The sequence below is a fragment of the Heteronotia binoei genome, chromosome 2 (genome assembly GCF_032191835.1).
Source record: "Heteronotia binoei isolate CCM8104 ecotype False Entrance Well chromosome 2, APGP_CSIRO_Hbin_v1, whole genome shotgun sequence".
Taxonomy (NCBI): Eukaryota; Metazoa; Chordata; class Lepidosauria; order Squamata; family Gekkonidae; genus Heteronotia; species Heteronotia binoei.
The window spans coordinates 167,942,081-167,968,113 of NC_083224.1; the positions used below are offsets into that span (position 1 = coordinate 167,942,081).

The following is a 26,033-nucleotide window of genomic DNA, read 5'->3' on the forward strand; positions in this document are numbered from 1 at the left end:
CACTCCGGCTTGACTTTGGTTCCTGACTCCCTGACTTTGGCTTTTGACTTCTGGACTCCCTGACCTCGGCTTCTGGACCTCGGACCTGCGATACTTGTACACTGATTTGGATTTGGCGCCTCAGACCCTCCTGCTTACTGGCTACAGACCTCGGACTGCCTCTGGACTTTGCCTGACCCGGCCCCAGCCGTGACAGTGATAAGGCAGGCAAAAAGGGACTATGAGAAGCATATTGCAAAAAACATAAAGACCGACAATAAACATTTCTTCAATTATATTAGAAGCAGGAAACCAGCCAGGGAGACAGTGGGGCCCTTGGATGACCAAGGGGTAAAAGGATTACTGAAGGAAGATAGGGAAATGGCTGAGAAGCTGAATGAATTTTTTACTTCTGTCTTCACTGTGGAAGATAAGTGTTTGCCCACTCCAGAACCACTAATTTTGGAAAGGGTGTTGAAAGACCTGAGTCAAATTGAGGTGACGGGAGAGGTCCTACAACTGATAGACAAATTAAAAATTGTTAGGAACCAGGCCTGTCAGTCTGACTTCAATACCAGGAAAGTTGGTAGAAACCATTATCAAGGACAGAATGAGTAGGCACACTGATGAACACAAGTTATTGAGGAAGACTCAGTATGGGTTCTGTAAGGGAAGATCTTGCCTCAGTAACCTGTTACAGTTCTTTGAGGGGGTGAACAAACATGTGGACAAAGGGGACCCAATAGATGTTGTTTACCTTAACTTCCAGAAAGCTTTTGATAAAGTTCCTCATCAAAGGCTCCTTAGTAAGCTTGAGAGTCATGGAGTAAAAGGACAAGTCCTCTTGTGGATCAAAAACTGGCTAATTAATAGGAAACAGAGACTGAGTATAAATGGGCAACTGTCACAGTGGAAGACAGTAAGCAGTGGGGTGCCACAGGACTCAGTACTGGGTCCCATGCTCTTTAAGAGAGCCAGTTTGGTGTAGTGGCTAAGTGTGTGGACTCTTATCTGGGAGAACCAGGTTTGATTCCCCACTCCTCCATTTGCACCTGCTAGCATGGCCTTGGGTGAGCCATAGCTCTGGCAGGGGTTGTCCTTGAAAGGGCAGCTGCTGTGAGAGCCCTCTCCAGCCCCACCCACCTCACAGGGTGTCTGTTGTGGGGGAGGAAGGTAAAAGAGATTGTGAGCCGCTCTGAGACTCTTCGGAGTGGAGAGCGGGATATAAATCCAATATCATCTTCATCTTCTTCTTAACTTGTTCATAAATGATTTGGAGTTGGGAGTAAGCAGTGAAGTGGCTATGTTTGCAGATGACACTAAATTGTTCAGGGTAGTAAGAACCAGAGAGGATTGTGAGGCACTCCAAAGGGATCTGTTGAGGCTGGGTGAGTGGACATCAACGTGGCAGATGAGGTTCAATGTGGCCAAGTGCAAAGTAATGCACATTGGGGTCAAAAATCCCAGCTACAAATACAAGTTGATGGGGTGTGAACTGGCAGAGACTGACCAAGAGTGAGATCTTGGGGTCATGGTAGATAACTCACTGAAAATGTCGAGACAGTGTGCGATTGCAATAAAAAAGGCCAACGCCATGCTGGGAATTATTAGGAAGGGAATTGAAAACAAATCAGCCATAATGCCCCTGTATAAATCGATGGTGCAGTCTCATTTGGAATACTGTGTACAATTCTGGTCACCGCACCTCAAAAAGGATATTATAGCATTGGAAAAAGTCCAGAAAAGGGCAACGAGAATGATTAAAGGTTTGAAACACTTTCCCTATGAAGAAAGGTTAAAACGCTTGGGGCTCTTTAGCTTGGAGAAATGTCGACTGTGGGGTGACATGATAGAGGTTTATAAGATTATGCATGGGATGGAGAAAGGAGAGAAAGAAGTACTTTTCTCCCTTTCTCACAATAGAAGAACTCGTAGGCATTCAACGAAATTGCTGAGCCGTAGGGTTAGAACAGATAAAAGGAAGTACCTTCTTCACCCAAAGGGTGATTAACATGTGGAATTCACTGCCACAGGTGGTGGCGGCTACAAGCATAGCCAGCTTCAAGAGGGGTTTGGATAAAAATATGGAGCAGAGGTCCATCAGTGACTATTAGCCACAGCATATTATTGGAACTGTCTGGGGCAGTGATGCTCTGTATTCTTGGTGTTTGGGGGGGGGGGGCAAAGTGGAAGGGCTTCTAGCCCCACTTGTGAACTTCCTTTCTTTTTGGGGGGCCACTGTGTGACACAGAGTGTTGAACTGGATAGGCCATTGGCCTGATCCAACATGGCTTCTCTTATGTTCTTAACACAAAAGACGTCATTTGCTAATTACATGCTCAGTGTGAAAACAAAAGCCATGTAATACCTTTTATTAAAGTCCAGCAAAAAGTAGCACAGTACAATGTGCAAGCTTTCAAACTCTCAAGAACTTTTTATCAGGCAGGATGTTAACATAGATAAAACTGGAGGATGGGAGCCTTGAGGTCTGTGTTTCTGGGACAGAATACTATGCTGGGTGAGGCTGGTATCAGGTTGCCTTAAAGTTGCAGCCCCCCAGCAGGGATCCTCTGCCTACATGTTATGTATTGCATCTCACTGGAATTTAACCAGCTCTGAATCAACCAAGAACACTTTATTGCAAGAACAGTCACAAAGAGCACAGGCACTTCACTCATTATATACATTGTGGTTGAATTAAACATGTCCCCTTTAGTCGCCGGCAATCCCTCCTATTGGTCTTTCTAGGATCCTTCATTTGCATTTCCTGGAAGAAATGACTTATGTCCTGATTGGCTGGTTCTAAAAGAATGGTCAATCAGAATGCTGGCACCAGGATCCTGGAGAGTAATGGAAGCATGCTTCAAGCTTAGGCCTACTAATGCAGCAAATACATAACAGGCCTACTGACAGTGAACACAACAAATGCATAACACAGCAAATACATAATATCACACCTCTTGTTTCCCACCACTGCTCTGCACAGTGGCAAGAGAAAAACTGTTTTTAAAAAACGTTCATCACGCCAATGGTGTAATATCACTTCCAGGGAAAAGCTGATATCATGCCTCTTCAGGAATTGACAGACATTTTATGGTAAAACTGCAGAGTTCATGGCAATTACTAGAGTGGTGTGATATCACTTCTGGTTTATTCCCCAGAAATGATGTCATGCCATCACTAACAGGTGCCTCCACATCCCAGCTTCAGTCTCCCACTGGTTACCAGGCCTTGGAGTTGCCAACTTCCAAGTGGGGCCTGGAAACTTCTCAGAATCATTACTGATCTCCAGATTACAGAGATCAGTTTCCTTGGAGAAAATTATTGCTTTGGAGAGTGAGCTCTCTGGCATTATGCCTTGCTGAGGTTCCTCCCTCCTTGAGCTCCCCCTCTCCACTGCCAAAATCCCCAGGAGCTGGCAAACATACCAAGCTGCGCAACCATAGGTTGCACCCATAGTCTTCCAGGAAGAAAATGCATAAATGGAATAACATGCACCTGAAAACACAAAAACCAAATCAAATGCCTTTCTAAAAGTTCAGAGTGCATGGATATAGTTTTGATTAGTACTAACTATGCAAAGTTCCTTCAGAACCCAGCCTGAATCTTCAAAAAGATCAACTTTTGGTAGCAGTCACAAATGTTCTTGTCCATCAGGATGCAGGTTATTTATTTTATATATATATTAGACAGGTTTTCAGACAAAAAATTGATTCTCAAAGCAGCCCATGGGAATTAAGACACAATTTAAAAGACAAGCACATTTTAATCCAAATGGTCCTTGGAGAAAAGGTTCTCAGTTGGCTGCTGTTCTCCTTTCCCTTTAACAGTTAAAAATGGCAAAGAGAAGCTGAAATGCTACATATATCCAGAACTGTGAAAGAAGTAAGATATTCTCTGAATGTTATTTTCAGTCTATCAAGATCAGAAGATTTCCAAAGAGAGAGACCTACCATGTAGATCCAGACAAGCCAGCAATATATGTCGCACAGTCTAAAATTCCGGATTCATATAGTGCTTTCATCACACCAGAAAATCCCACCATGGCACGGAATCCACCACCAGACCCCAATATTGCAATCACCGGAACCTGGGCAAAAGACACAGTAAGGTTACATTTTAAAGGTCTCACTAAAAGGACAAACTGCAGGCCACAGTGCTGTTTCTCCCACAAAGCAAAGCTGCCAGGTAGGAAAGGGGACTTAGAATGGAGAAGTGGCAGTGGAGAAGGGGTGCTTAAACCTTTCACAAGCCTATAATTCCCCCACTCCAATTCATAGACTGACAAGATTGCACCTCACCCCTCCCCCCTCACACACGGGCTCAGTCATATTTTAAAAAACAAACCCCTAAGAGAGAAAGGGTACTAGGGGTTGAATTTCTACTAGAGAATCAACCAATGAGTTCCACACAACTCCTCTTTTCCCCAATTTGCTATACCAAATTTCCTTGTGAAGTAATTTGTCCTTGTTTTTAAGGGAATTAGGCAACTCACATTTATTTGCACACGATGTATATTTAGTTCTTTCCTCTACATTTGCCTACCAACACGGCTTTTTTTGAGCAGGAACGTACAGGAATGCAGTTCCGGCTGGCTTGGCATCAGGGGTGTGGCCTAATATGCAAATGAATTTCTGCTGGGCTTTTTCTATTAAAAAAGCCAAGTGAAACAATGGTGATGTCAGGGGGTGTGGCCTAATATGCAATGAATTCCTGCTGGGCTTTTTCTACCAAAAATGCCCTACCTATCAATATTCAGAGATGTCATAGGCTTGCCAGTCCCCAGAGGGAATCCCTTAGTTTTGCAGGCTCCTTCCTACCCCCACTGAACTGGAGCTGGCTGAACAACAGTGGCTGCATCCAGTGAGCTGTGAGTAAGAAAGGGAAACTAGCCCAGTCCCTCCATTTGTTTTATATTCCTTTCAGAAGTCATTTGCACAGTAAAATAGAGCGTAAATAGTAAACTATAACCTTTAGTTTCCCTATCTTAGTCTGAAGAACTTGGTGGAATATACAGCAGATCAGGGATAATTCTGTAGAAAAATCGCTGGTGGAGCTCATCCAGGATTATTATGCAGCTGTACCTACTATTCAATGGACAAGGTGGAGCTCATCCAGGATTGTTATGCAGCTGTACCTACTATTCAATGGACAAGGTGGAGCTCATCCAGGATTATTATGCAGCTGTACCTACTATTCAATGGACAAGGTGGAAAGGAGGAAGTGGAACTCTCAGAAAGGTTTAGGAGCTGCGCTCCTGTGAGCTCCTGCTGAATTCGAGGCCTGCAGCAGATAATTACATTCAACAACTCCGTGAGTAAATTCCTCCAATAAGATCACAAAAGTGTGTGCTTGTAAGTGGTTTGTTTTGGTTGGGGATGTGTGTGTGAGAGAGAGAGAGGGGGGGACATGTCGCTGAGGGATGAGGAAATGAAGACTGTATTCAGGGGGACTGCACTGCTGTATTTTTATTGATTTTAGAGGATGTGAAAGTGTCCTGGCTCCACTCCCAAAGCCCCAGATATTTTCAGAATTAGACTTGGCAACCCTAGATGTCAGCCTTTTCTAATGGTACTGACAAAGTTACACCCTTCCAGATCAACAGGGTGACACTTAACTAGTGAGATTTCCATGAATCAATGGGTCAAACAGGGGTGTTCCTTGCTCCCCTATTTGTTTAATTTAATGACTTAGCATCTGCTTGAAGACAGTGGAATGAGGCTCTCATCATATCCCTTGTTTGTTATAAGTGGATAATGCTGTGGTTTTATCTTGTACCCAACTGAGCTTTTAGTGCCTATCAATGGATTTGGAATCAACAGGCTTGGAAGCACGTGACTCTGTTTAGGCTCATACCTATTAGATATTTTCTGAAAGCACCACTGCAGACTAGGCTGCCATCCAATACAATGTGCATGAATTATGCTTAATATATCAATTTACTAAAAAAAATACTGAACTCCTACTGACCTAAATTGTTTCTTGCTGACCCAGAAACAAACACAGTCCCTTACGATCAACCTGAAAATAGAGTAGGTTACTGGGAAACGACACGTTTCAGAAAAATGACAGCAACTTGGGAACATTTTGTGCATATGTTTCATCCTTTGCCTCTCCACCCACCATTCTTCCCCAGGACTTGTTGGTTTGAATCATGCATCAGTCAGATGCTGGAATAGTTTCAGTGAATATCCTTTAGTTATTCTTGCCCCCTCCCGAAAAAAAAAAGAAAATGAAGAGACTTAAAACTGTGATGGATGAATAATTCTATGCAAACCAAGAAAACAGATAAAAGGCAATTTCTAAGTCTTAGGAAGGAATCCAAGGGGAACCATTGAGCAGCTATCAAATGAGACATCACAAGAGTCTTATGCTTGACAACTGTGAATACAGAAACTTCCAAAGCTGCACACTCAAAAGCACAGGTCCACTTTTAGACAGCACTGCATTTATTAGTGTCCTCCTCTATCTCTTTTCGTATCATAGCTACAATCTGGCCTAGGGTCAACCAGCTGGCCTAATCTAGAGAAGTGGGGAATCAAAACCTGATTCTCCAGATTAGACTCCACTGCTCTAAAGCACTATACCAAACTGGCTCCATTAAAAGAATAAAATGCTGATATGTCTTAAAAGGTGGCTGTAGAAATAATGCATGTGAAGCACTTTAAACAGTCTGCAGTGCTGTACCAATACTGAGGATTAGAACTCCCTATAAATGACTGAGCTAAATATGCTGACATTCTAAAACCAGCCATGATAGAAGCAGGCAGAGTGCTTCATTTTTAAAATAAGAGTTGTCAAGAATCAAGCCAGTAGCCTGGAAGTCACATCTCACAGTCATTTAGCAGAAGTTCAGAAGTATCTGTTTGTTTTTTATCATCAGTACTCCTGATCCAGAGGAGAGCCCAGACTCAAAATAAACACTGACCAAAATGGAGAATTTTTTTTCCTGATGTGGTCCTATGTGCCCTGTTTGTTTGTTTGTGGGTTGGGGGATTTTTTTTTGTTTTTTTGGGGGGGGGATGAACATTAAATTAAGAAGAATATATGTAGTTAAATACAATTTTTCTAAGGAATTTAATGACAAAACTGCACAGTGCTCTTCCAGGTATGTATCTGAAAACACATCAACCAGCAAGGAGCAATGAATCACTCCCACTAAAGTCCCAGCCCGCCTTACCTGCTCTGCTAATGAATGGGAACAGCAAGGAACAAAAACTATTAAATTCAATTATGCATCCTACAGATTATACTTCTCAGAGTAATCACAGATGCACTGCACGTCAATTGTGTTAAGTTTCCTTTTGGACATGTTTATTATAGACAGGAAGCCACCAGCAAGACACAACACGAATATAGGTGGAACTGTGGTCAAACAGACAGACCACAGATAAAAGAGCCTGCAAATATAAGACCAAGTTTGTCTTCCCAGCTAGCTGTACCTTTCTACATTTGGCTAAAGCGTCTTTCTTCCCTCATGAGCTATAATGCTTTTCCAATCCCACATTAACACAGCATTTAAAAGGGAGGAATTCCATGAACAACTAGTTTGGCCCACAGCTTAATCAAGGGGCTCAGGCAAATGTCATTCTGTACACAAAAAGCAGCCTCAACTTGCCTTGGGGCCAGGCAAGGACAGGAGAGAGGGGTGGAACCTCCATCCAGTTTCACTGTCCTAAACCAGTCCCCGCACCCCTGCTGCTTTGTTCAAGGACAGTATGTGGGTGTTGTTTTTTTGTTTTTGTTTTTTTAGAAAACATCTTTTATCATTTAAAATGACAACAACAAAGCTGCTAGCCCAGTTCTGAGTAGTGAAACCAAATGGAAGTGAGTGCATTACACCCCTTCTTTCTTCCCTGTGTGACCCTGAGGGAAACTGAAGCTGCACAAGCCTGATGTTTGCGTTTTATGGACAGAATGAGATGTGTGATCTTTTACTTCTCTGTTTAAGCCTGCAGCCACTACAACAAGCTCTCATTGAAAAGGTTTTTTTTTTTTTAATTACCTCTGCTATACTCAACTCACCCTCACCTGGATATCCCAGGCTAGCCCGGTCTCATCAGATCTTAGAAGCTAAGCAGGGCGGGACCCTTGGTAGTATTTGGATAGGAAACCTCCAAAGAATATCATGGTTATAACATGGAGGCAGGCAATGGCAAACCACCTCTGAACGTCTCTTGCCTTGAAAACCTCAAAGGATTGCCATGTCGGTTATGACTTGATGGCACTTTCTATTACCACCATACTCAACTCACTGCCAGTCATCACTGTAGAGCAGAGTTCCAAAGGAAAGTTTGCCTGGACATTCTGAAATGACCTGTCTATGAGAGTGCCAGCTGTAGTGTCTATAGAACAGAAACAGCCACCTGCCTATTGATTCAGCAACCAGAAATGAGGTAAAGAAACAGGTAATGGGATTGATGAACTGGTGGATATGAACTGATGAGTTTGGAAGAAATACCAGAAAAGCAGGATACAGGCTGAAACTGAGACAAATGTTCAGGCAAGCATACTCAAAATGTTGACTGAAGTGGAATAGGCCGTATTACGCAAGAATGAAAAGTTTTCTACACATTTTATTTTATTTTTTAAAATTATTCCCAATAAATGGTAGTTTTGAATAAGGTGCTGTTCCTTAATAATGACAGACTCTGTTTTTCTTTCCTTTTTTTTTACTAGACAGACAGTTCTTTTTTAGACAGTAACTAATTGCACTATAAAAGGCAGATCTTGACATGATAACAGGAGACATGTCTTCCAGGAGACAGGGAAGACTACAGACACATAAGCCTGGGAGTGAAAATAATAATAATAAAAAGAAATCATTGCTCAACAAGTCTATTCATCCATTAAAACATATCAGCAGAAAGGAAAAGCTAAATATTCTGCCAAAAAGTAAGCTTCAGAAAGTCATTGCCAGTGCAGAGTAGCATTCTCAAGTCCATCAGACTTCCAGGCAGGGGGAGGGAGGGATCCTTCTGGGAGCAGGAATTGACAAAACAGTAAGTAAATGTGCTGTGTGTACGTCACCAGGAAGTGATGTAGGCATCCTGATGATATTGAGGGTGATGCTCTGTTTTTTGGGCAAAACTATGGAAAAACTGGCAACACATAATAGAGTTTTGCCCAAAAAAAGACTATCGCCCCCCTGACATCACCAGCATGCCTATGTCACTTCCAGGTGATGTAGGTGCAGCATGTTTACTTCCTGATTCTTCCCTCTCTGTTTCCAGTAAGTCACATTTATTACCAGATTGGGAGGGCGGGATCTGGTGTCCCTTCTTCCCCACTTCCCCATAGTGCTAAAGTGGGGGAGGGGCTCCAAACCAGGCAATGCCTCACTCTCAACTGGGGACTGGTAATCCTAATGCAGAGACATTTGGATGGATATGGCCCCTGAAAATGTTTGCCTGTGGAAGGAAAGGGAGGTGATTTTCAGTAAGCCCTCCTCCCCCTCCAGCTGCAGCAGGCTTCTGAATCACTCTCAAGTTACCTCTAGGGATCCTCCATCAGCCAAATGCAGAACTTCTGCGGGCATCTGGGGCTGCAGCAGGAAGGGGGAGATAAGCAAGTCATACTCCATCACGGGTAATTTTTGAGAGGATCCAAACCTTTTACTTTCAAGTTACATGTTCTAAGATGGCAAGAGCAACCAGTGCCTTCCATAATTAGGGTGAAGGTGGATGTGGGCCAGAAAGGGATACACACACACACCACACACACAGAATGTCCAAAGAGCAAAAAAGAGATCAAACAAGCAAGAGCTATGCCCTAAAGTCTGTTTTTTATTTTAATTAAAAATAGTAGCTCCTCTCCTTTAAAAAGCCTCCATGGCATTGCACCTCCTTTCTCAGCCCTTTCCCTCCCCCCAATAATACTCTAAGGCTTCACTCCTCCTACCAAACTATGTTACATCCTTCTAAGTCTATTGAACGCAATGGACTTCAAAGGGTGTAATAGGACTTAAGACTGTGTTGGTAGCATTTCCCCAAAGCCAATAGTCCTCTTTATCAACTCCACCCATTTTCCCTTGAGGTCCGTTATGCTTTGAACTACCTGGTAATGCTACCTCAGAGCTAAAGAAAACAAAGATTACACATTTTGTTCCATCAAACACACATTACAGGCTTGCTCATTTGCCTCAGAGGAATACAGGGAAGGGAGATGGGTGTTTAGGGCTGTTTCTACACTCAGGGTTGATTCTTATTTTATATATTTTTAATTGGTCTTTTATTGTTTTACTGTTAATTGTTTTTATGATGTAAAATGCCCTGAGCCTGTCCTATGGGAAGGGCAGTCTAAAAATCAAATCAAAATAAACAAACAAACAAATAAAAATTTATGAGCATTGAATCCACCCGCAGAAAACTCCTGTTCAAAAGTAGACCGATTTTGCACTCACCCTATGCAGCTCTGACATTCCTCTTTTCAGCGTGGCGTCCTTCCAATTTCTCACTATCTGCCCCGGAGCTTTAGCAAAGATTGGCGTTTTTGCGCAGCAAAGAGAAACCACTAAAAATCAGTTTCTCTTTGCTGCACAAAAACACCGATCTTTGCTGAAGCCCCGGGGCAGATAGTGGGAAATCAGAAGGATGCCGCGCTGAAAAGAGTAGCATCAGAGCGGCGTAGGGTGAGTGCAAAATCGGTCTACTTTACACTCTTGTAAAGTGAGGAGCAACTCTGGGGTGAAACTGCTTTCGGTGCCAATTCAAGTAAATGAGTGCAGATAACTTAAGATAATGCAAACCAAAAAAGAAGTGACGGAGGTATACAATGTAGATGAACATTTTAAATGTGCGCCAAGAGAGGATCTTCTATCAAGTGTAGAAACAGACAAACTCTCAACGGTGCATTTGGGTTTGCTTACTGAAATCTGGGCTGCCTGCTGTGTTAGTAGCACTTGAAAGCTCCACTCTGTTAATGGAAATCCCTCCATCATCAGAAATTTTCTGCAGGATTGATACAAATACCTTTGTTCAAAATAAAAATTAAAACATAAACCACCAAGTTTTAAATGAGCTTGAGAAACACAAGACACAGCTAAAGGTTAGACAGATTCATGGTGGTCCATCAGTGGCTACTAGACCCTGTGACTGAAGGGAACCTTCCATCTACAGAGGCAGCAAATTTCTGGATCCCACTGCTGGGAAGCAGCAGCAGGGGAGTGCTTTGGCCTCTATACGTTGTTTGCTTGGCTCTCCAAGCAACAAATTGGTTGTATGTTGGACTAAATGGGCCACTGGTCTAACCCAGCAGGCTGCACTTATGATCCTGGAACTCCAGATTTTGCCAGGGATAGTAATCAGCAGCCATGACCGCTGATGAAAAAATAGTGAACATTCTCCAAAGATAAAGAAAGCAGGACAATTAACCAGATCCTGCAGTAATATATTATCTAATGAGTGGCTGCACTCAGAATATAAAAACACAGACCCAACTTTACCTCATCTATTATTATGCACGTAGAAAGACAGGACTGAGATGCCAAAAGCAACAACAATCTCAAAGACAGACCAATAAGCACTAAGTTTTCCAACTTACGTCACGAACGGAGGTCAAGTGGTTGTCCTTTTCAGACGCCAGAAAACTGTTCAAATGCTGCATTACTCTCATTTTCCGCTGTTGTCGGAAAGTTTTCTCTTTATCACACAGTGCCATGCTGAAGCGGAGGTCTGTCGAAGAGCTAACGGACAGAGAACAGACAAGCTTTGTGTCATTTTGGGGAAAAAAAATTGAGATTTTTCTTTTAATTAACCAGGCAGCCAGGGTTGCATTGCTTTCTCTGTAAGCAGGCAAGATCCTCAACTATGTCTATATGCCAGGTATGTCCAACAGGTAGATCGCGGGGGGTCAGAGGTAGATCACCAGCCCCACTTGGTCTCATGGTTTGCTGGACAGGTGTTTGGGGTTTTTTTATGATTGTTTGGTGTGGTGGTATTTGATTATTGGTGCCAGTATGATGAATTCTTATTTTTACTTTTAGAACTGCGTGTGTGGTTTTGGCATCATCCAGAGGTCTTCAGTTCCTGTTGATCTTTAATACTTTGGAACAGTGACAGTTTGGGACCATATTCAGCCAGTGTTAACTTAGTACCCCAGCAACCCCAGTATAATGAAGAAGGGTATTTTTCTGGGGTTTATTCTTTTTGGATAAAACAAATGCACACCCCTAAGTTCTGACCCATTAAGCACTGGTTAATATATACTACAATGTCTCTATGAGGTGGTCCTACAGCTCTAGCACATGAGACCAATTTGCACAAGCACAGCAGATAACATGCATTCACCACTGCTTTCGTACATTGCTATCGAAGTCTCACAATCATCTTATGGGGAGGGCGGGATATAAATCAAATAAAGTATAAGTATTATATTCTGCCTTCTGAAGCTTTCAGTGCTTTAAGCAGCTTCCAATGTCGCTTAAAAAAAACTCTCAAACCCATTTGTTTTTTTTAATGAAGTATCAGATAGCCATGATAAACACACATTGATCAATCATCATTGAAGTGCACTGAAAAGACCAGAAAATAGCTAAATAAAACCATTAAAACGTCTTTTTTAATATAGGAAAGTTTTTACTCTCTACTGAAGTTTCATGGGATTTTGCTGAGCAGGGTTTTTTGGGGGGGTGGGGTGGGGAGTGGCAGGTTGGCTTTAACCCTTTGTTTTCTATTTAATTCTGTTTATTTTGTTGGGTTTTTTTTAATAGTAAGACATTTGAGATCCTAGCTGGACCATTAATTTAAAATAGACATATTTTAGAATTATGCATAAGTTACTTGAATGATTAAAGCCAAAAGTAATGGTAGCAGCAGAACAGGCTCTATACCAGGGGTGGCCAACCTTGCTTAACATAAGAGCCACATAGAATAGACATCAGAAGTTTGAGAGCCGCAAGACAGGAAGAAAGGAAAATAGATGGGGGTGGAGAGGAGAGGTGAAAAGAAAGCAACTTTGACTTTAAATGTATCGGTATAATGCATAAAAGTGATTTAAAGAGAGAAATGCCTTCTCCAAGCCAGCTGATGGGAGTGATGGGGGCATTCAGAGCCACAAAATATGTGTGAAAGAGCCACATGTGGCTCCTGAGCCACAGTTTGGCCACCCTTGCTCTCTATACCATTCACCAGCTCCAAGGAATAAAGGAGGAGGGTACAGAACACCATCTTTTTAACTCTCCCCCCACTTTTGCTCCTTTGCAGTCCCCCTCTTAAATGCCACACAGCATACCTCCAGGCCTAGACGATTCCACTCTTAAACTCTGCCATTCTCCTAATGCTCAAATGAAGACTGAAAGGTGATAGCTCATATTTCTGCCTTTGCATCATCTTAATTGTTCTTGGCAGAGTTTTTTAACTCAGTGAGACTCAGGACAACAAAGCTGAGGAACCTGAGAATTATGCAAAGCAACCAAAATGTAAGGCACATTGTTCAATTGTGTTGAAAAACTGGAAAGAACCAGTCCTGCATGCTGTCACCGGGGCACTGAAGTTTCTTGCTGCATCTCAATCACTGAAAACAAAACCCTACCCTTTTTTGCTTGAAAAGATTATATTCATCACAAATTCTGGGAATATAGGTTTTTGTCAGCTTAGTTATCATGTAAAACTTCTTTTAAAAAATTATGGGGAAGAAGCTGAGAGATCTTTGATCACATTGGCTCTTCTATCCAGGGCTTTTTTTCTGGAAAAAGAGGTACTGGAACTCTCAAGAGGGAAATGAAGGAGAATCACACAGATTCTGTTTCCAAGAAGAGGTTCCGGAACTCCAAAACGGCAGAGTGAAAAAGAAAATTTATATTGATGGGTTAGGATGCAGATGCAACTCAAGAGGAGATTTATGATGCAATCGTACTGCAAGATACTCCAGTCTGTCCCTGGATTTCTATGAGATTAAACTGGATGAAATCTCCACAGGACTGAGCTGTCAGGATTTTTTAATCTAATGACAGAGAACTTTTGTCAAATATAGCTAAAATAAATAATGGCAAAGAGCATTATGTGCTGTAGACAACCCCTGCTGGACCCAGTGGTCTGTATAGCCCAGCATCTGGTTTCACAGAGTGGCCAACCATTTGACCTTGAGGGCAGGACATAGAGGCTAAGGCCTTTGCATGATACTGCCTCCTATTATAGGTACGCAGAATTATAATGCCACTGAATGTGGGGGAACCACTAATTATGACAATTAGCTAAAGTAAGAGGTTACACAGGAAGGTCATTGCACCTTTAGTCCTGTAAATCCTGGTTGCAAATCTACCCTAGCTTGAAATTGCAACACATCAAAGACATCCACTAGATCGTGGAAATATAGGTCAAGCACACTGCAGGAAGATTTGGATCTCGTTTACTGGTGGAAAGGCAAGAAAGAAGAGAACAGGATTTTTTTTTTTTACAGAAGTCCTGAAAAAGCAGGTGTTTTGAATAATAACATACCAATTACACCAAGCTTCTGTTCTATATAATTAAATTTGTTCTCAGATGCATGCAAAAATGCTATAAGAAAAGAGAAAATATTACACTGTTTGAATGAACTGTGCAGTTATGCAAACTTGGTTTGCCATCCAGGAGCACAGTCTGGCCTTTGGAAGTTTATTTTGAGGAATCTAGAATTCTGAATAAAAATATTAACAGCAGTTATATTACTATCTTTCTGCAATGAATTTAGGATGGGATTAAAAGGGCAAGAATACACAGAAAACATCACTAATTACCACTGAGCTATAGGTGGGCAGTACTGGAAGTGACTGGTGAGCAGTGTTCCCTCTAAACTGAGTTGGTGTGAGCTAGCTCACAGATTTTTAGCCTCCAGCTCACACATTTTTGTCTTAGCTCAGGAAAAATGGCCCTGGAGCACAATAATTTATGCAGTAACTCACAACTTTAATGCCAGTAGCTCACAACTTGAATGCCAGTAGCTCACAAAGTAGAATTTTTGCTCACAAGACTCTGCAGCTTAGAGGGAACATTGCTAGTGAGTTGTACCCTAACTCATAAACACTAGGCAACTTCACTTAGGTTTTACTTTCTGGGCACAATCCAGAACACAGCTAAATGCACTTAAGCCATTAAAAATAATAGATTCTGTTGGATTTGCTCCTAGGAAGAAGAAAAACAACCTTATCATCTCCTCTCCCTCCTCCTCCTCCTCCTCTTCCTCAAAGTACAGTAGCTGTACTGTAAGTGTTCTGGTCCATATGTTTTGAAACTCCTTGTTATACATTTAAACAGGATTGCAGTATTGATTCTTGAAGAAGCAACCTTTTGCTTCTGGAATACTGCAAATGCTGGGTACAATTCAAGTTTCAGTCATTTCAATAGGAAACTTATCAATGTGCTTAAATTTACACACTCTTTTTAAATCAATAGGATGTCAGCTGGTTCATGCCCATTTTCTTCTGGATATTTTCTACCTTACAGCACAATCCTATGCAGAAATACCCCAGTCTATGCCCACTGAAATCAACAGTTTCGACTGGAGTAACTCTATTCAGGACTGCACTGTAAATTATTTCTACAGAAAGATTTACATTTTATAATGCCCACCAATAAAATAGTCAATCCAAAACTCTTGCAAAATGTGACTGTTTGTGAGACTGTTTTCTATGTTGTCCGTTTATCAAGATTACTTACCAAACTTCAAGAGAAAACTCCAAAGTAACTTCTATGACCTGAAAAAGAAATGTTACATTGTCACTTTTTGTCAAGAAGTTCTTTCTTTACAGAGTAAATTCTCAACAAAAACAACCTAAAACCATCTCCATCTAGCACCCATTTAAGTTTGCAGACAATTCTACACAGGTTGTAGAAGTTGAGAGCAATCAAAAGTTAAATACACCAGGAAGGAAGAGTCACCTGGGCAGCTTTTATATGTCATTTTATTTCCACTAATCATTGAAGCTAATTTTCCTTGCTATTGAAGCTAATTTTCCTTGCTAATCCTCCTACCAGTTCCTAGGGAAAAGTAACACCAAGGAGAAAGATAATCAGAGATAAACAACAGGAAGAAAATGGTAGACAGAGGATCCTCCTTTATCGTGTGTGAATGCAATCTCCTCTCCAGTTTCTGAGGCACGTCTGAGTGGCAGCCTTCAGAATTTTCAAAGGGCAGAACTAAATGTCTCTCACATGGGAAGTATGAACATGCAGCCAGAGTCTAAAGTGGTGACTTAACCCAGGAGAAAAAAAAATGATGTAAGCCACTTTAAGTTCCCACTGCGGGAAAAGGTTGAGTATAAATGATTGGCACTATTTATCTTTAGAGTCATTATCCATGCTCTCACAAACAGAGGCATTTTGTATGATTAAAGTCAGAATTCTGGATATTGAATTACAAAATCTCCACAGCGCCGCTAATAAAACTTGTTCTCCCGTTGAGTCTAGGGCTCTCGTTTGATGTTGGCCATATGGCTTCCTATCTCTATTCTTTGCAAAGTCCTCAACAGCGTAGGGCCTTTTCATTGGCAAGATTTGATGTTATGCCATCAGCAGTTTTATATGGTAGATATCACAACATACCCTACCCGGCCAGACTATGTCCATGTAAGTCTGGATCTATTGAAACCATTTTACATATTCTCCTGTATTGTCCCTTTTATCTAAGTATTCGTGGTCGATTTTTGGATCCTATTCTTTTAAATAAGATGGGTCTGGCTGATCCAGATAAGGTCCAGTTTCTTTTGAAGGATGTTACTCCTGACATAACTGTAAACACTGCCTTATTTCTGCACTGGGCCAAAATGATTCGTCAAGACAAGGAACAGTTTTGTTGTCCCATTTAACTGTGATCTTATGTAAATGTACTTTAATCCTGATGTCCAGCATTTTAGCCTATTTTCTGTTTTTCAACCCATTGTTCTTTTAACCTGTTTTTACATGCCATTAAAGGCTGATTGATTGATTGATTGATTGGCACTATTAGCACTGGCCAATATCCTCAGGTTGCTACTCCCCCACACACACAGAAACACAAAACCCAGAACAGCTATGTTCTAGAAATGATTTGTTATTTTTAAAAATCCAAAGATATTCTCTACTACTTTCTTCATAAGCGTTGAAGACAAACTTGGCCACACCAGTAGGTAGAAAAATAATAGAAAACCAGAATTAAATTCTTGGGGATCCCAACGTGTTTCACAATTCACAACTGCAAAACACATAGGGATCCACAAGAACTTAATAAATATTATTTCACCTTGCACCTGGTTTTCCACATTTTTCCCTTCTTTCTTCATATGCCATCACAATGAGTCAAGACAGCATGATATTTCATCACAAAGCTTTTTTACCAAGGAAAAATGTAATAAAGAACAGTAAAACTCGTTAAGTATTGCAATTTCCCTGCAATTTCTCCAGGTCCTTCTCTACCAGGGAAAACATTAACTAGGTTCCTGTGTTAAGGTTTTAATATTATTCATATTTAGATGCATGCCCTAACCAATTTCCTTTGGATTTACCTTATCATCCAAGTAATCACAGCAGCCCTTCAAGGCAAGAGACTATTATTCCTGTTTTCTGATGGGAAACTGAGGCTCAGAGGGACTTATTGAAGGTCATTCCATTGACAGCTGAATGAGAATGCTCATCTAGGGCAATCTCCCACAATTCTGAATACTGGAACACATTGGCTTAAGAGATTCTGCTCTTTAAATATGGGGGGGGGGGCACATCAATGGTTGGGCTCATACATATTTTAGAGAAGACAATTGTTGCCTAGAAAACAAATAAACTACTACTTCCATCTTTGCAGCCCTAAGTTAATCAGCTAGAAAAAAAATCAAGGCTACGATGCTCTCAAGCAATTAACTCTTGAGTTCTACAAAGAGCAAGTAGTTGCAGAATTTCAACATTATCAGTGGAAATTCAGACCATCTAATACAAAGTAAAACTGAGGAAAAATGGACATAGGAACTTTTTTGCACTGAACAGTATTCTAGGCCCCTGCTACTCTCCAATACACAGATCATATTCTTTTCTGCCCACACTTTGCCTTCCTCATCCCTAAATTCTTTACCTGAAATCTGTCATGCTGTTTCTACTATACTTGCTTGGTAGGTCACCATTATCAGACTCTTCTACACAGACATGTAACACCACCATTAGAGAATGTTAAAGGAGGAGGAGAGCTTAACAGAAAGAAAGTATGGTAACTTACAAGCTTCAGTTTGTGGGAAACTAGTTACATGAAGAGTGGTATCATTTATTGACTATGGATTGACTTTTCACCCACTTGCAGCTGATGATGATGATATTGGATTTATATTCCACCCTATACTCTGAATCTCAGAGTGGCTCACAATCTCCTTTACCTTCCTCCCCCACAACAAACACCCTGTGAGGTAGGTGGGGCTGAGAGGGCTCTTACAGCAGCTGCCCTTTCAAGGACAACCTCTGCCATTCCAGCAGGTGCAAGTGGAGGAGTGGGGAATCAAACACGGTTCTCCTAGATAAAAGTCTGTGCACTTAGCCACTACACCAAACTGGCTCTCAAACTGGTTGCCCAAAAAACGAGGATTGCAATCAGGTCAAAAGCTCATTCCAGCCACACAGCTTTGGGCTGTATCTCATTAATTACTGATGTTTTCCTGAGTCACTGTGGCACTGAAGGCAACATAGCTCAGTTTTGCTCATGTTATTGTTTCAATGCATATGTTACAATCAATGTTCCCTCTAAGCAGCAGAGTCTTGTGAGCAAAAATTCTACTTTGTGAGCTACTGGTATTAAAGTTGTGAGCTACTGGCATTAAAGTTGTGAGCTACTGCATAAATTATTTTGCTCTGTAGTCATCCTTCCTGAACTAAGACAAAAATGTGTGAGCTGGAGGCTAAAAATCTGTGAGCTACCTCACGCTAACTCAGCTTAGAGGGAACACTGGTTACGATCAGAATTCATCACTTCCTCAAAAGCCTTCAAATTGGGGTCTAAGCCCAGAAGTCACATTCTGAACAAGCCAGCCACCACCTCAGAATGCTTGCCTGAATCCATCTGTTGGGTCCTGGTCTATGGCATACTCTATGGCATAACTGCTAGTTATCTTTAGCAAAGATAGCAGTGTTTGAGATGGCTACTTGAAATCCATTTTTAGAAATGGCTACTTCAATACTATCTGCAAGTCAACATTACACATTCTAAGATCATCACAATACTGATAACTGGGAAACCTGGCCACTGATACAAAGATAATCTTGATTTTACTAACAGAAAATTATAACTTACTTTATTGATGATGAATGGAACTTCTTTCTTCTCTCCAATTTTCAGTGATGATACGTGAAATGTTGCTGAACCAAGAGTCTCATCCATCACATAATTGGCATCCATAAGAATAATCTACAAAACACATTTTTTCTTTTTCTTTTAAACTGTATATAGTTTAGAAGTAGTAAAATAATAGAAATACCTAATAGAAGAACCACACCATCCAACAATTAACTAAAAATACAGAAAAGCACAGAAAAAAATTAACTAAATTAACTAAAAATACAGAAAAGCTGAGGCTTTAAGTTTATACGGACCCCTTTGTGTGTGTGGGGGGGGGGTTCAAACTTTTTTGAAATCAGTGGTGTTGGCTAAAACTCCATGGCTCTTGCCCTTGAGCTCATGTCTTTGATCAAGTTGAGGCTTTAAGTTTATATGCACCCCTCTGTGGATGGGGGAGGGGTTCAAACTTTTTTGAGGTCAGTGGTGTTGGCTGAAACAGCACCAACCCAGAACATCCTCATGCCTCATTACCTGTTTTAAGTTTAACTGAGGGCTTAAGGGAGTGTATATTTTTCTTTACATTGTTACTATTTGTGCATATTTTACTCTGAATGCCACTTTAAATCCCCAGTAAGATAAAATATTTAAATAAAATTAAATATACTCTCATCCATATGACCACTGATATTTCACAAAAATCAGAAGAAGGGGAAAACATTCCTACTGGGGTCCTCAATATACTCCCTCTATATACTCCCTCTTTTCCAAACTTCTCAGAAAGCATTCCAGTTACTATAGGCTGTTGTTGCTCCCTCACTTCACACTAGGCTTAACAAACTCACAGAATGGTTTGCAGGCCCTCACCACCACCCTTTGCTGTAATAGAAGCAAAAATTGGGAGCGGGAAGTGACATCACATATCACTTCCAGTTGTATAAATACAAACCCAACATCAGAATTTTTTGGTGCTAAATTTAAATTTCTTTGAGTGACCAACTCTGCCTGCAAACTTATTAACAGCCCTATATATATCTACACACCAAAAAAAAACTTATTTTGGTACCTCAAGAACATTTTCCTGGTTAGGATCCAATATGAACTCAAAGGTCTCATTCCACTCAGGATTCACATTGTTATTGATGTGTTTTGTTCTTTTTCTGCTGTCAGGTGTTGATGGAATGAACAGTTCCACATATGGGTCAGGTGTGTCAACTGTAACAAAAATGAAATGTTTAGGGTCTTCAAAACATCTTTAAAAACTCATATGTATAGTCATATGGCTATACAGCAACACACACACACGCACACATACACCACAACTTTACTCTTGTCAATCCCTTTGCTGTTTTGAATAATTGTAATTGTTCCTACACAGTCATCTTGTGAACCCAGACTTAATGGATGCTATTTTGTATCTCAGAGCCAAACCAAACAAGACACCGGGAGTTCTATGTTCAGTGCTCCCAGCACACTGTTAACACTGACTGATCAGGCATGTGAGACCTTGATTCAGATCAGGACCATGGTATGAGAGAAGAAGGAAAACAACCCCTCACCATGCCATTTCCCCAGTCCTAAATGGTCCCAGGGAGCTGCTATTTTCCTCACTGGGAATGATCTTAGAGACAGAAATACCACAGGCAGTTTCCAGTTTCATTTGGGAAATCTATCAGTTCTTCCCTGATCTACCTGCTGGCCTGGCTCCCACCAACAATGACAAAAAGAGGCACTCTATGGTACATGGAGCCAGCTGTTATTGGTGGCACACACTTAGGGTTGCCAGGTCTAATCACCATGATGGCACCGAGATTGGGGAGCATTCTGGGAGTGGATGGGGACATCATGTGACATGCATACATCACCTGGAAATGACACAGGCACACTGGTGATGTCAGGGAGATGCTCTGGTTTTCGGGCAAAACTCTATTTTAAATCATCCTCAAACCTTAGAGTTTTGCCCCCAAACCAGAGCATCATCACCCCCCCCCCCCCAGACACTGATGTACCTATGTCACTTCTGGGTGACATCAAGGCATCATGCACAACTTCACTGGGGGTTTTTTTGTAGGGAAGAATTTGCCCCAGCTGGCCCCCCATGGAATATTCTACTGAAGGAAGAGGGGCAACTTCTTCCAATTCTCCTGCTGCAGACTGCCAAATCCCCCTTCAGGAGTACCCCATCCACCAATAAGACGTTTTAGACTGTAGTGGGTAGGGGGCTGTGAGGAATTTGTGTTCCACTGACAGAATGATTTTCATCAGTGGAAATTGTAAGGACCCCATGCCCTCGTCCAACCAAGACCCCCTTGGTTAATAGGGTCCCCATTTTATTTTTGGCCTAGTTGTTTTAATCCCCTTTTAGAGATTAAGTGCCAGGGCACCTGAAACCTCTAACAGTAAACTTTTCTGGTCATTAGTTACTAGTGCTTCTGATGTGAAGAGCCACTGTTCTAGACATTCTATTCCTGCCGAGGTCTGGATAGACCATTTCCACCATTTATTTTTTGACCCTCTAACCACTGTACCTGATCAGCAAGAACAAATCCTCCCTGATCTACCTGAATGGCCCCCTGTTAGTCCTAATGAGATTAATAATCTAATCAATCATTTGAAGGCAGGGAAGGCCCCAGGCCCAGATGGACTCCCACGAGAATTATTTACAAACCATTCTGACTGGTGGGCTTCCCCTCTGGCGACTCTCTTCACAGTGATCGATAAAACAGGGACCATGCCTGAATCATGGACAAATTCCATAGTTGTCCCAATTTATAAGAAGGGTGACCCACAGGCACAAGAGACCTATCACCCAATTAGTCTGCTTGACATAGCAGGCAAATTATATGCAAGACACCTCCTGGAAAAACTCACTTCATGGATGAAAGAGCAAAATCTCTCAAGTAGAGAACAGATCGGATTTTGTCCTGGCAAGTCTACAATGGACCACTGTATAATTCTTAACCATTCAATAGAGAAATACAGTGGTAGAGGGGGAAGAAGGCTGTTTGCGGCCTTCCTTGATTTAAAAGGGGCATTTGATTCTATTCCCAGGGATCTTCTCTGGAACAAATTGGACATCATGGGTCTGGATAAACGGCTACTTTTTTCTTATTCGTGAAATGTATTCCCTTAATAGCTGTCAAGTGTGATATAACTACCTAGGTGCATTAACTTCAAAGATCATTTCCAATCGGAGAGACAAACAGGGCTGTATTCTAGCCCCCTATTTGTTTAATTTATTCCTGAATGATCTGGCCCCCTCTCTAAATGCTATTGATGGTCACTCCCCTAAACTTGAGTCATCCATTATTCCTTTATTGCTCTACGCCGATGATGCAGTTGTACTGTCACGTTTGAAAGCCCAGGTAAGAGGTACGGTGGGTTGCCTTTACAAACTGATTAAGTGCCATCTCCCTCAACTCAGGGTTTTCAATAACAATAAGATTTCACTTCATTCTCCATAACTAAAGACTTTTCAACACTGGAATATCCTGGCATACCCCAGATGTGTCTGCCCAGCGTAAGTAGTTGCTATTTCAGCACCTCATTCATCTTTTCCCTTTTTTTTTGTTCAATCAAGAAGAGCACTCGCGTCATTAATTTATGTTCCATCTTGTTTCGAGAGCTACCTTGACTCACCCAAACCTTTGTGTCAATGCAGATCCAGTTCACTTCAACTTAAAGTATATTAATCACATAGCCTCCCCCGGGCCCTTTGTGCCCATGCAGATTTGGCTCAAAATAGCCTAATCAAAGTATTTTCCCCATTTTTTCCCCACCAGAGTTTGACAGCAGTTAATTTTAACTGTGAGATTCAAGTAGGCTTCCCAGATTCAACAGCCTGTGAGATTCAAGTAGGCTTCCCAACCCTCCCGCCCTGGCGGGGGACCCCAGTTTTTCCAGCCTCTTCCCCCGCTCCCCAAAAAAACAGAAGCAGGGGGGAACGGCGCCAAGGAGCGGGCGACGCCGCTGCGCAGCTGCCGCCTCTTCTCCGTAGCTGCTCCTCCGAGATGGGCTCAGCCTGAGGAGCAGCTACGGAGAAGCGTGGCGAGCCCCGAATCTGGGTCCTTCTAGGACCCCGAGCAGCAACGCTGGAGGAGCAAGGGGGGCACTTCTCTTCGCCCGGCCCCTCTGCTGGGCCTATGGCTGCGCGGGCGGCAAGGGGCATGCTGGGCCGGCCTCGGAGGAGAAGGAGGCGGCGGCGCTGAACTGAGCCGTGGCGGGAGGAGGAGGAGGCAGAAGGAAGGGGAGGGGCGGTGTTGAGGAAAAGAGAAAGGCAAAGGAGGGGGAAGAAAAAGGAGGAGGCTGCTGTCGTCGTGGTGCGCGCGCAGCAGTAGTGGAATCGCCGCTGCCGCCTTCACTAGACCAAGGCTTGAGCCCGCGGGGAGTCCCCGGAAGAAGAAGGGGAGACGTCGCGCCGCCGCCACCCACCAGAGCCCAAGCTGCCCAGTCACCAGCCCTCCAAGCCCAGGTAAACCCGAGAGAGCAGCAGCGACCCCTCCTCTCCGCCCTGGTAGGCCTCAACTCCCCCCCTCCTCACCCGCCCTCCTCACAGGGTTGCTTGGCAACGCCCCTTGCGAGGGAGGGGATCAAATGTGTTGGGGGCCGCTGTTTGAGGCGAGGAGATTGGGAAAGGTTGGCCTGGCTGCCTGAGGGGAAGTCTCTTGATGCGGGTAGGCCTCTGCTCCTCCTGCAGCCTCAACTGGTTTGGCTTTCATTGGGCCGCCTCCTCTTCCTTCAAGAAGTCACACCAAGGCAGTAACTCTGTGACCACCACCTCCTGTGGAAATAGCCTCGTCTTCTGGCTCGCCAGTGTTTGGGTTGGGCGAGTGGAAAGCTGCCTAAGGGTCAGGCCTTGAATTCAGCAGGAGCGCAGTTCCTAAACCTTTCTGATGGTTCGCCCTCCTTCTTCCCACCTTGCCCATTGAATAGTAGGTGCATCTGCATAACAATCCCTGGATGAGGCGGCATGGCTGCGGCAGAGGTGCGCTGGCCTTCCAAGCCAATGAGTGGGTAAGGCCGGGGCGATGCGGAAGGCTGGCGGAAGGCGGAAGGGGAGCTGCGCTGGTAGCCGGAGGGAAAGGCCCTCCTCGCCTTCCCTGCTGGCCGGTAGGGTTGCCAATCCCCAGGTGGGGGCAGGGGATCCTCCAGTTTGGAGGCCCTCCCCCCCTTCAGGGTCGTCACAGCCTTGATCTTGGCTCCACCCCTAATATCTCCTGGCTCCACCCCCAAAGTCTCCTGGCTCCACCCCCAAAGTCCCCAAATATTTCTTGAATTGGACTTGGCAACCCTAGATTCAAGCTTTATATTTTGAACCAATCAGGTTCTTAGGAAAGTGAGTTCCCATGTCTAGCTATGGGACTCTTCCCCAAAATCTAACAATCTTGGTTCTTGGGGAAGGGCAACAGTGGGAGGGTTTCTAGTATCCTGGCCCCATTGATGGACCTCCTGATGGCACCTGGAGTGTTTTTGTTTTCATTTGGCCACTGTGGGACACAGAGTTTTGGACTGGATGGGCCATTGGCTTGATCCAACATGACTTCTCCTATGTCCTTATGTTCTTATAAAAAGATCATCCCAGGTCAGCTAAAAGTGTGCCAAGTTTCCCACTACTACCTGAACAATCCTACAACATAAGAACATAAGAGAAGCCATGTTAGATCAGGCCAATGGCCCATCCAGTCCAACATTCTGTGTCACAATATATATATATATATATATATATATATATATATATATATATATATACACACACACACACACACACACACACTGTGGCTAATAGCCACTGATGGACCTCTGCTCCATATTTTTATCTAACCCCTTCTTGAAGGTGGCTATGCTTGTGGACGCCACCACCTCCTGTGGCAGTGAATTCCACATGTTAATCACCCTTTGGGTGAAAAAGTACTTCCTTTTATCCGTTTTAACCTGTCCTGCCAGTACAACTGTACTGCAGGTTGTATGTTCCTTTCCTAAACTTCCCAATTTCCTCCACTCTTCCTTTTTTAGCAAGTGCAATCTCTTGCTGGGGTGGGTGTGTGCATGTGCACATGCATGTATGCATGCACAATTATTTAGGGAATTAGTTCTCAGTTGCTTAGTGTAGGTTCTTTACATTTTTCCATTTATTTTATTTTGTATACAATAAAGCTATCTATTTGTGTTTAAAACCACTCTTTCTCAGTCTCCTTTCTTCATAATTTAATTCTGGGGTACCTCTATCAAGACCCACCCTGGTATATATAGATCAAAGGAATAACATGAGCATTATTCCCTTCTGGAACCCTTTGAAAATTAATTTCCCCCTCTTTGGGTCCAGTTCAGCAGGATCTAAATCACTATGACTTATGGTCAAAAGATTTTTTTTGAGACAGATGGCCTAGGAATCTAACAAGTAGTATAATATCATTTGAGTATGATATAGACGCATCAGTTTAAAGACAAACCGACAATTTTGTCCTGCCAGTACAAGGTAAGCAAAGCCTAATTCATTTAAAAATACAAGAAAGGGTCAATGATACTATCTTGCTTCATTCCCAGTTATCACTGGCATCCATGTTTAATTTCAAGAGTTCAGAGATAATCTTCCCTCAGTGCTATATTACAGAAGCTTTGACAGTCATTTTTCACCCCCTCAAAGGAGATTGCAGAGAAAGACTGTGGATTGAACCATAGGTGTTAGAACAATGGCCTAATGTGACCTTTTAAAAATACCATAGAAGTGCTGCTCCCATACATATTTTAATATGTAGGAAGTGCTGCAATATTTGCCAGCCTTCATTACTGAACTTACAGAAAGTTGCAACATCTTCAGATCTGACAGGTTGGCGGGAAGGGAAGTGAGAAGGAAGCAG

General features: G+C 42.5%; 1 protein-coding gene across 3 annotated transcripts in view; it reads right to left on the minus strand.

Moving 5' to 3' along the window:
* Positions 1-26,033, minus strand: part of PLA2G4A (phospholipase A2 group IVA) — a 333,250-nt gene that overhangs the window by 55,474 nt on the left and 251,743 nt on the right. For all 3 annotated transcript variants that reach the window (XM_060232389.1, XM_060232388.1, XM_060232390.1), the window contains 5 exons: positions 20,243-20,391; positions 19,195-19,308; positions 15,612-15,649; positions 11,521-11,662; positions 3,933-4,069 (listed from right to left, as the gene is read on the minus strand). In XM_060232389.1, the coding sequence (XP_060088372.1) occupies positions 3,933-4,069; positions 11,521-11,662; positions 15,612-15,649; positions 19,195-19,308; positions 20,243-20,391 (580 nt within the window). The remainder of the gene's footprint in view (positions 1-3,932; positions 4,070-11,520; positions 11,663-15,611; positions 15,650-19,194; positions 19,309-20,242; positions 20,392-26,033) is intronic.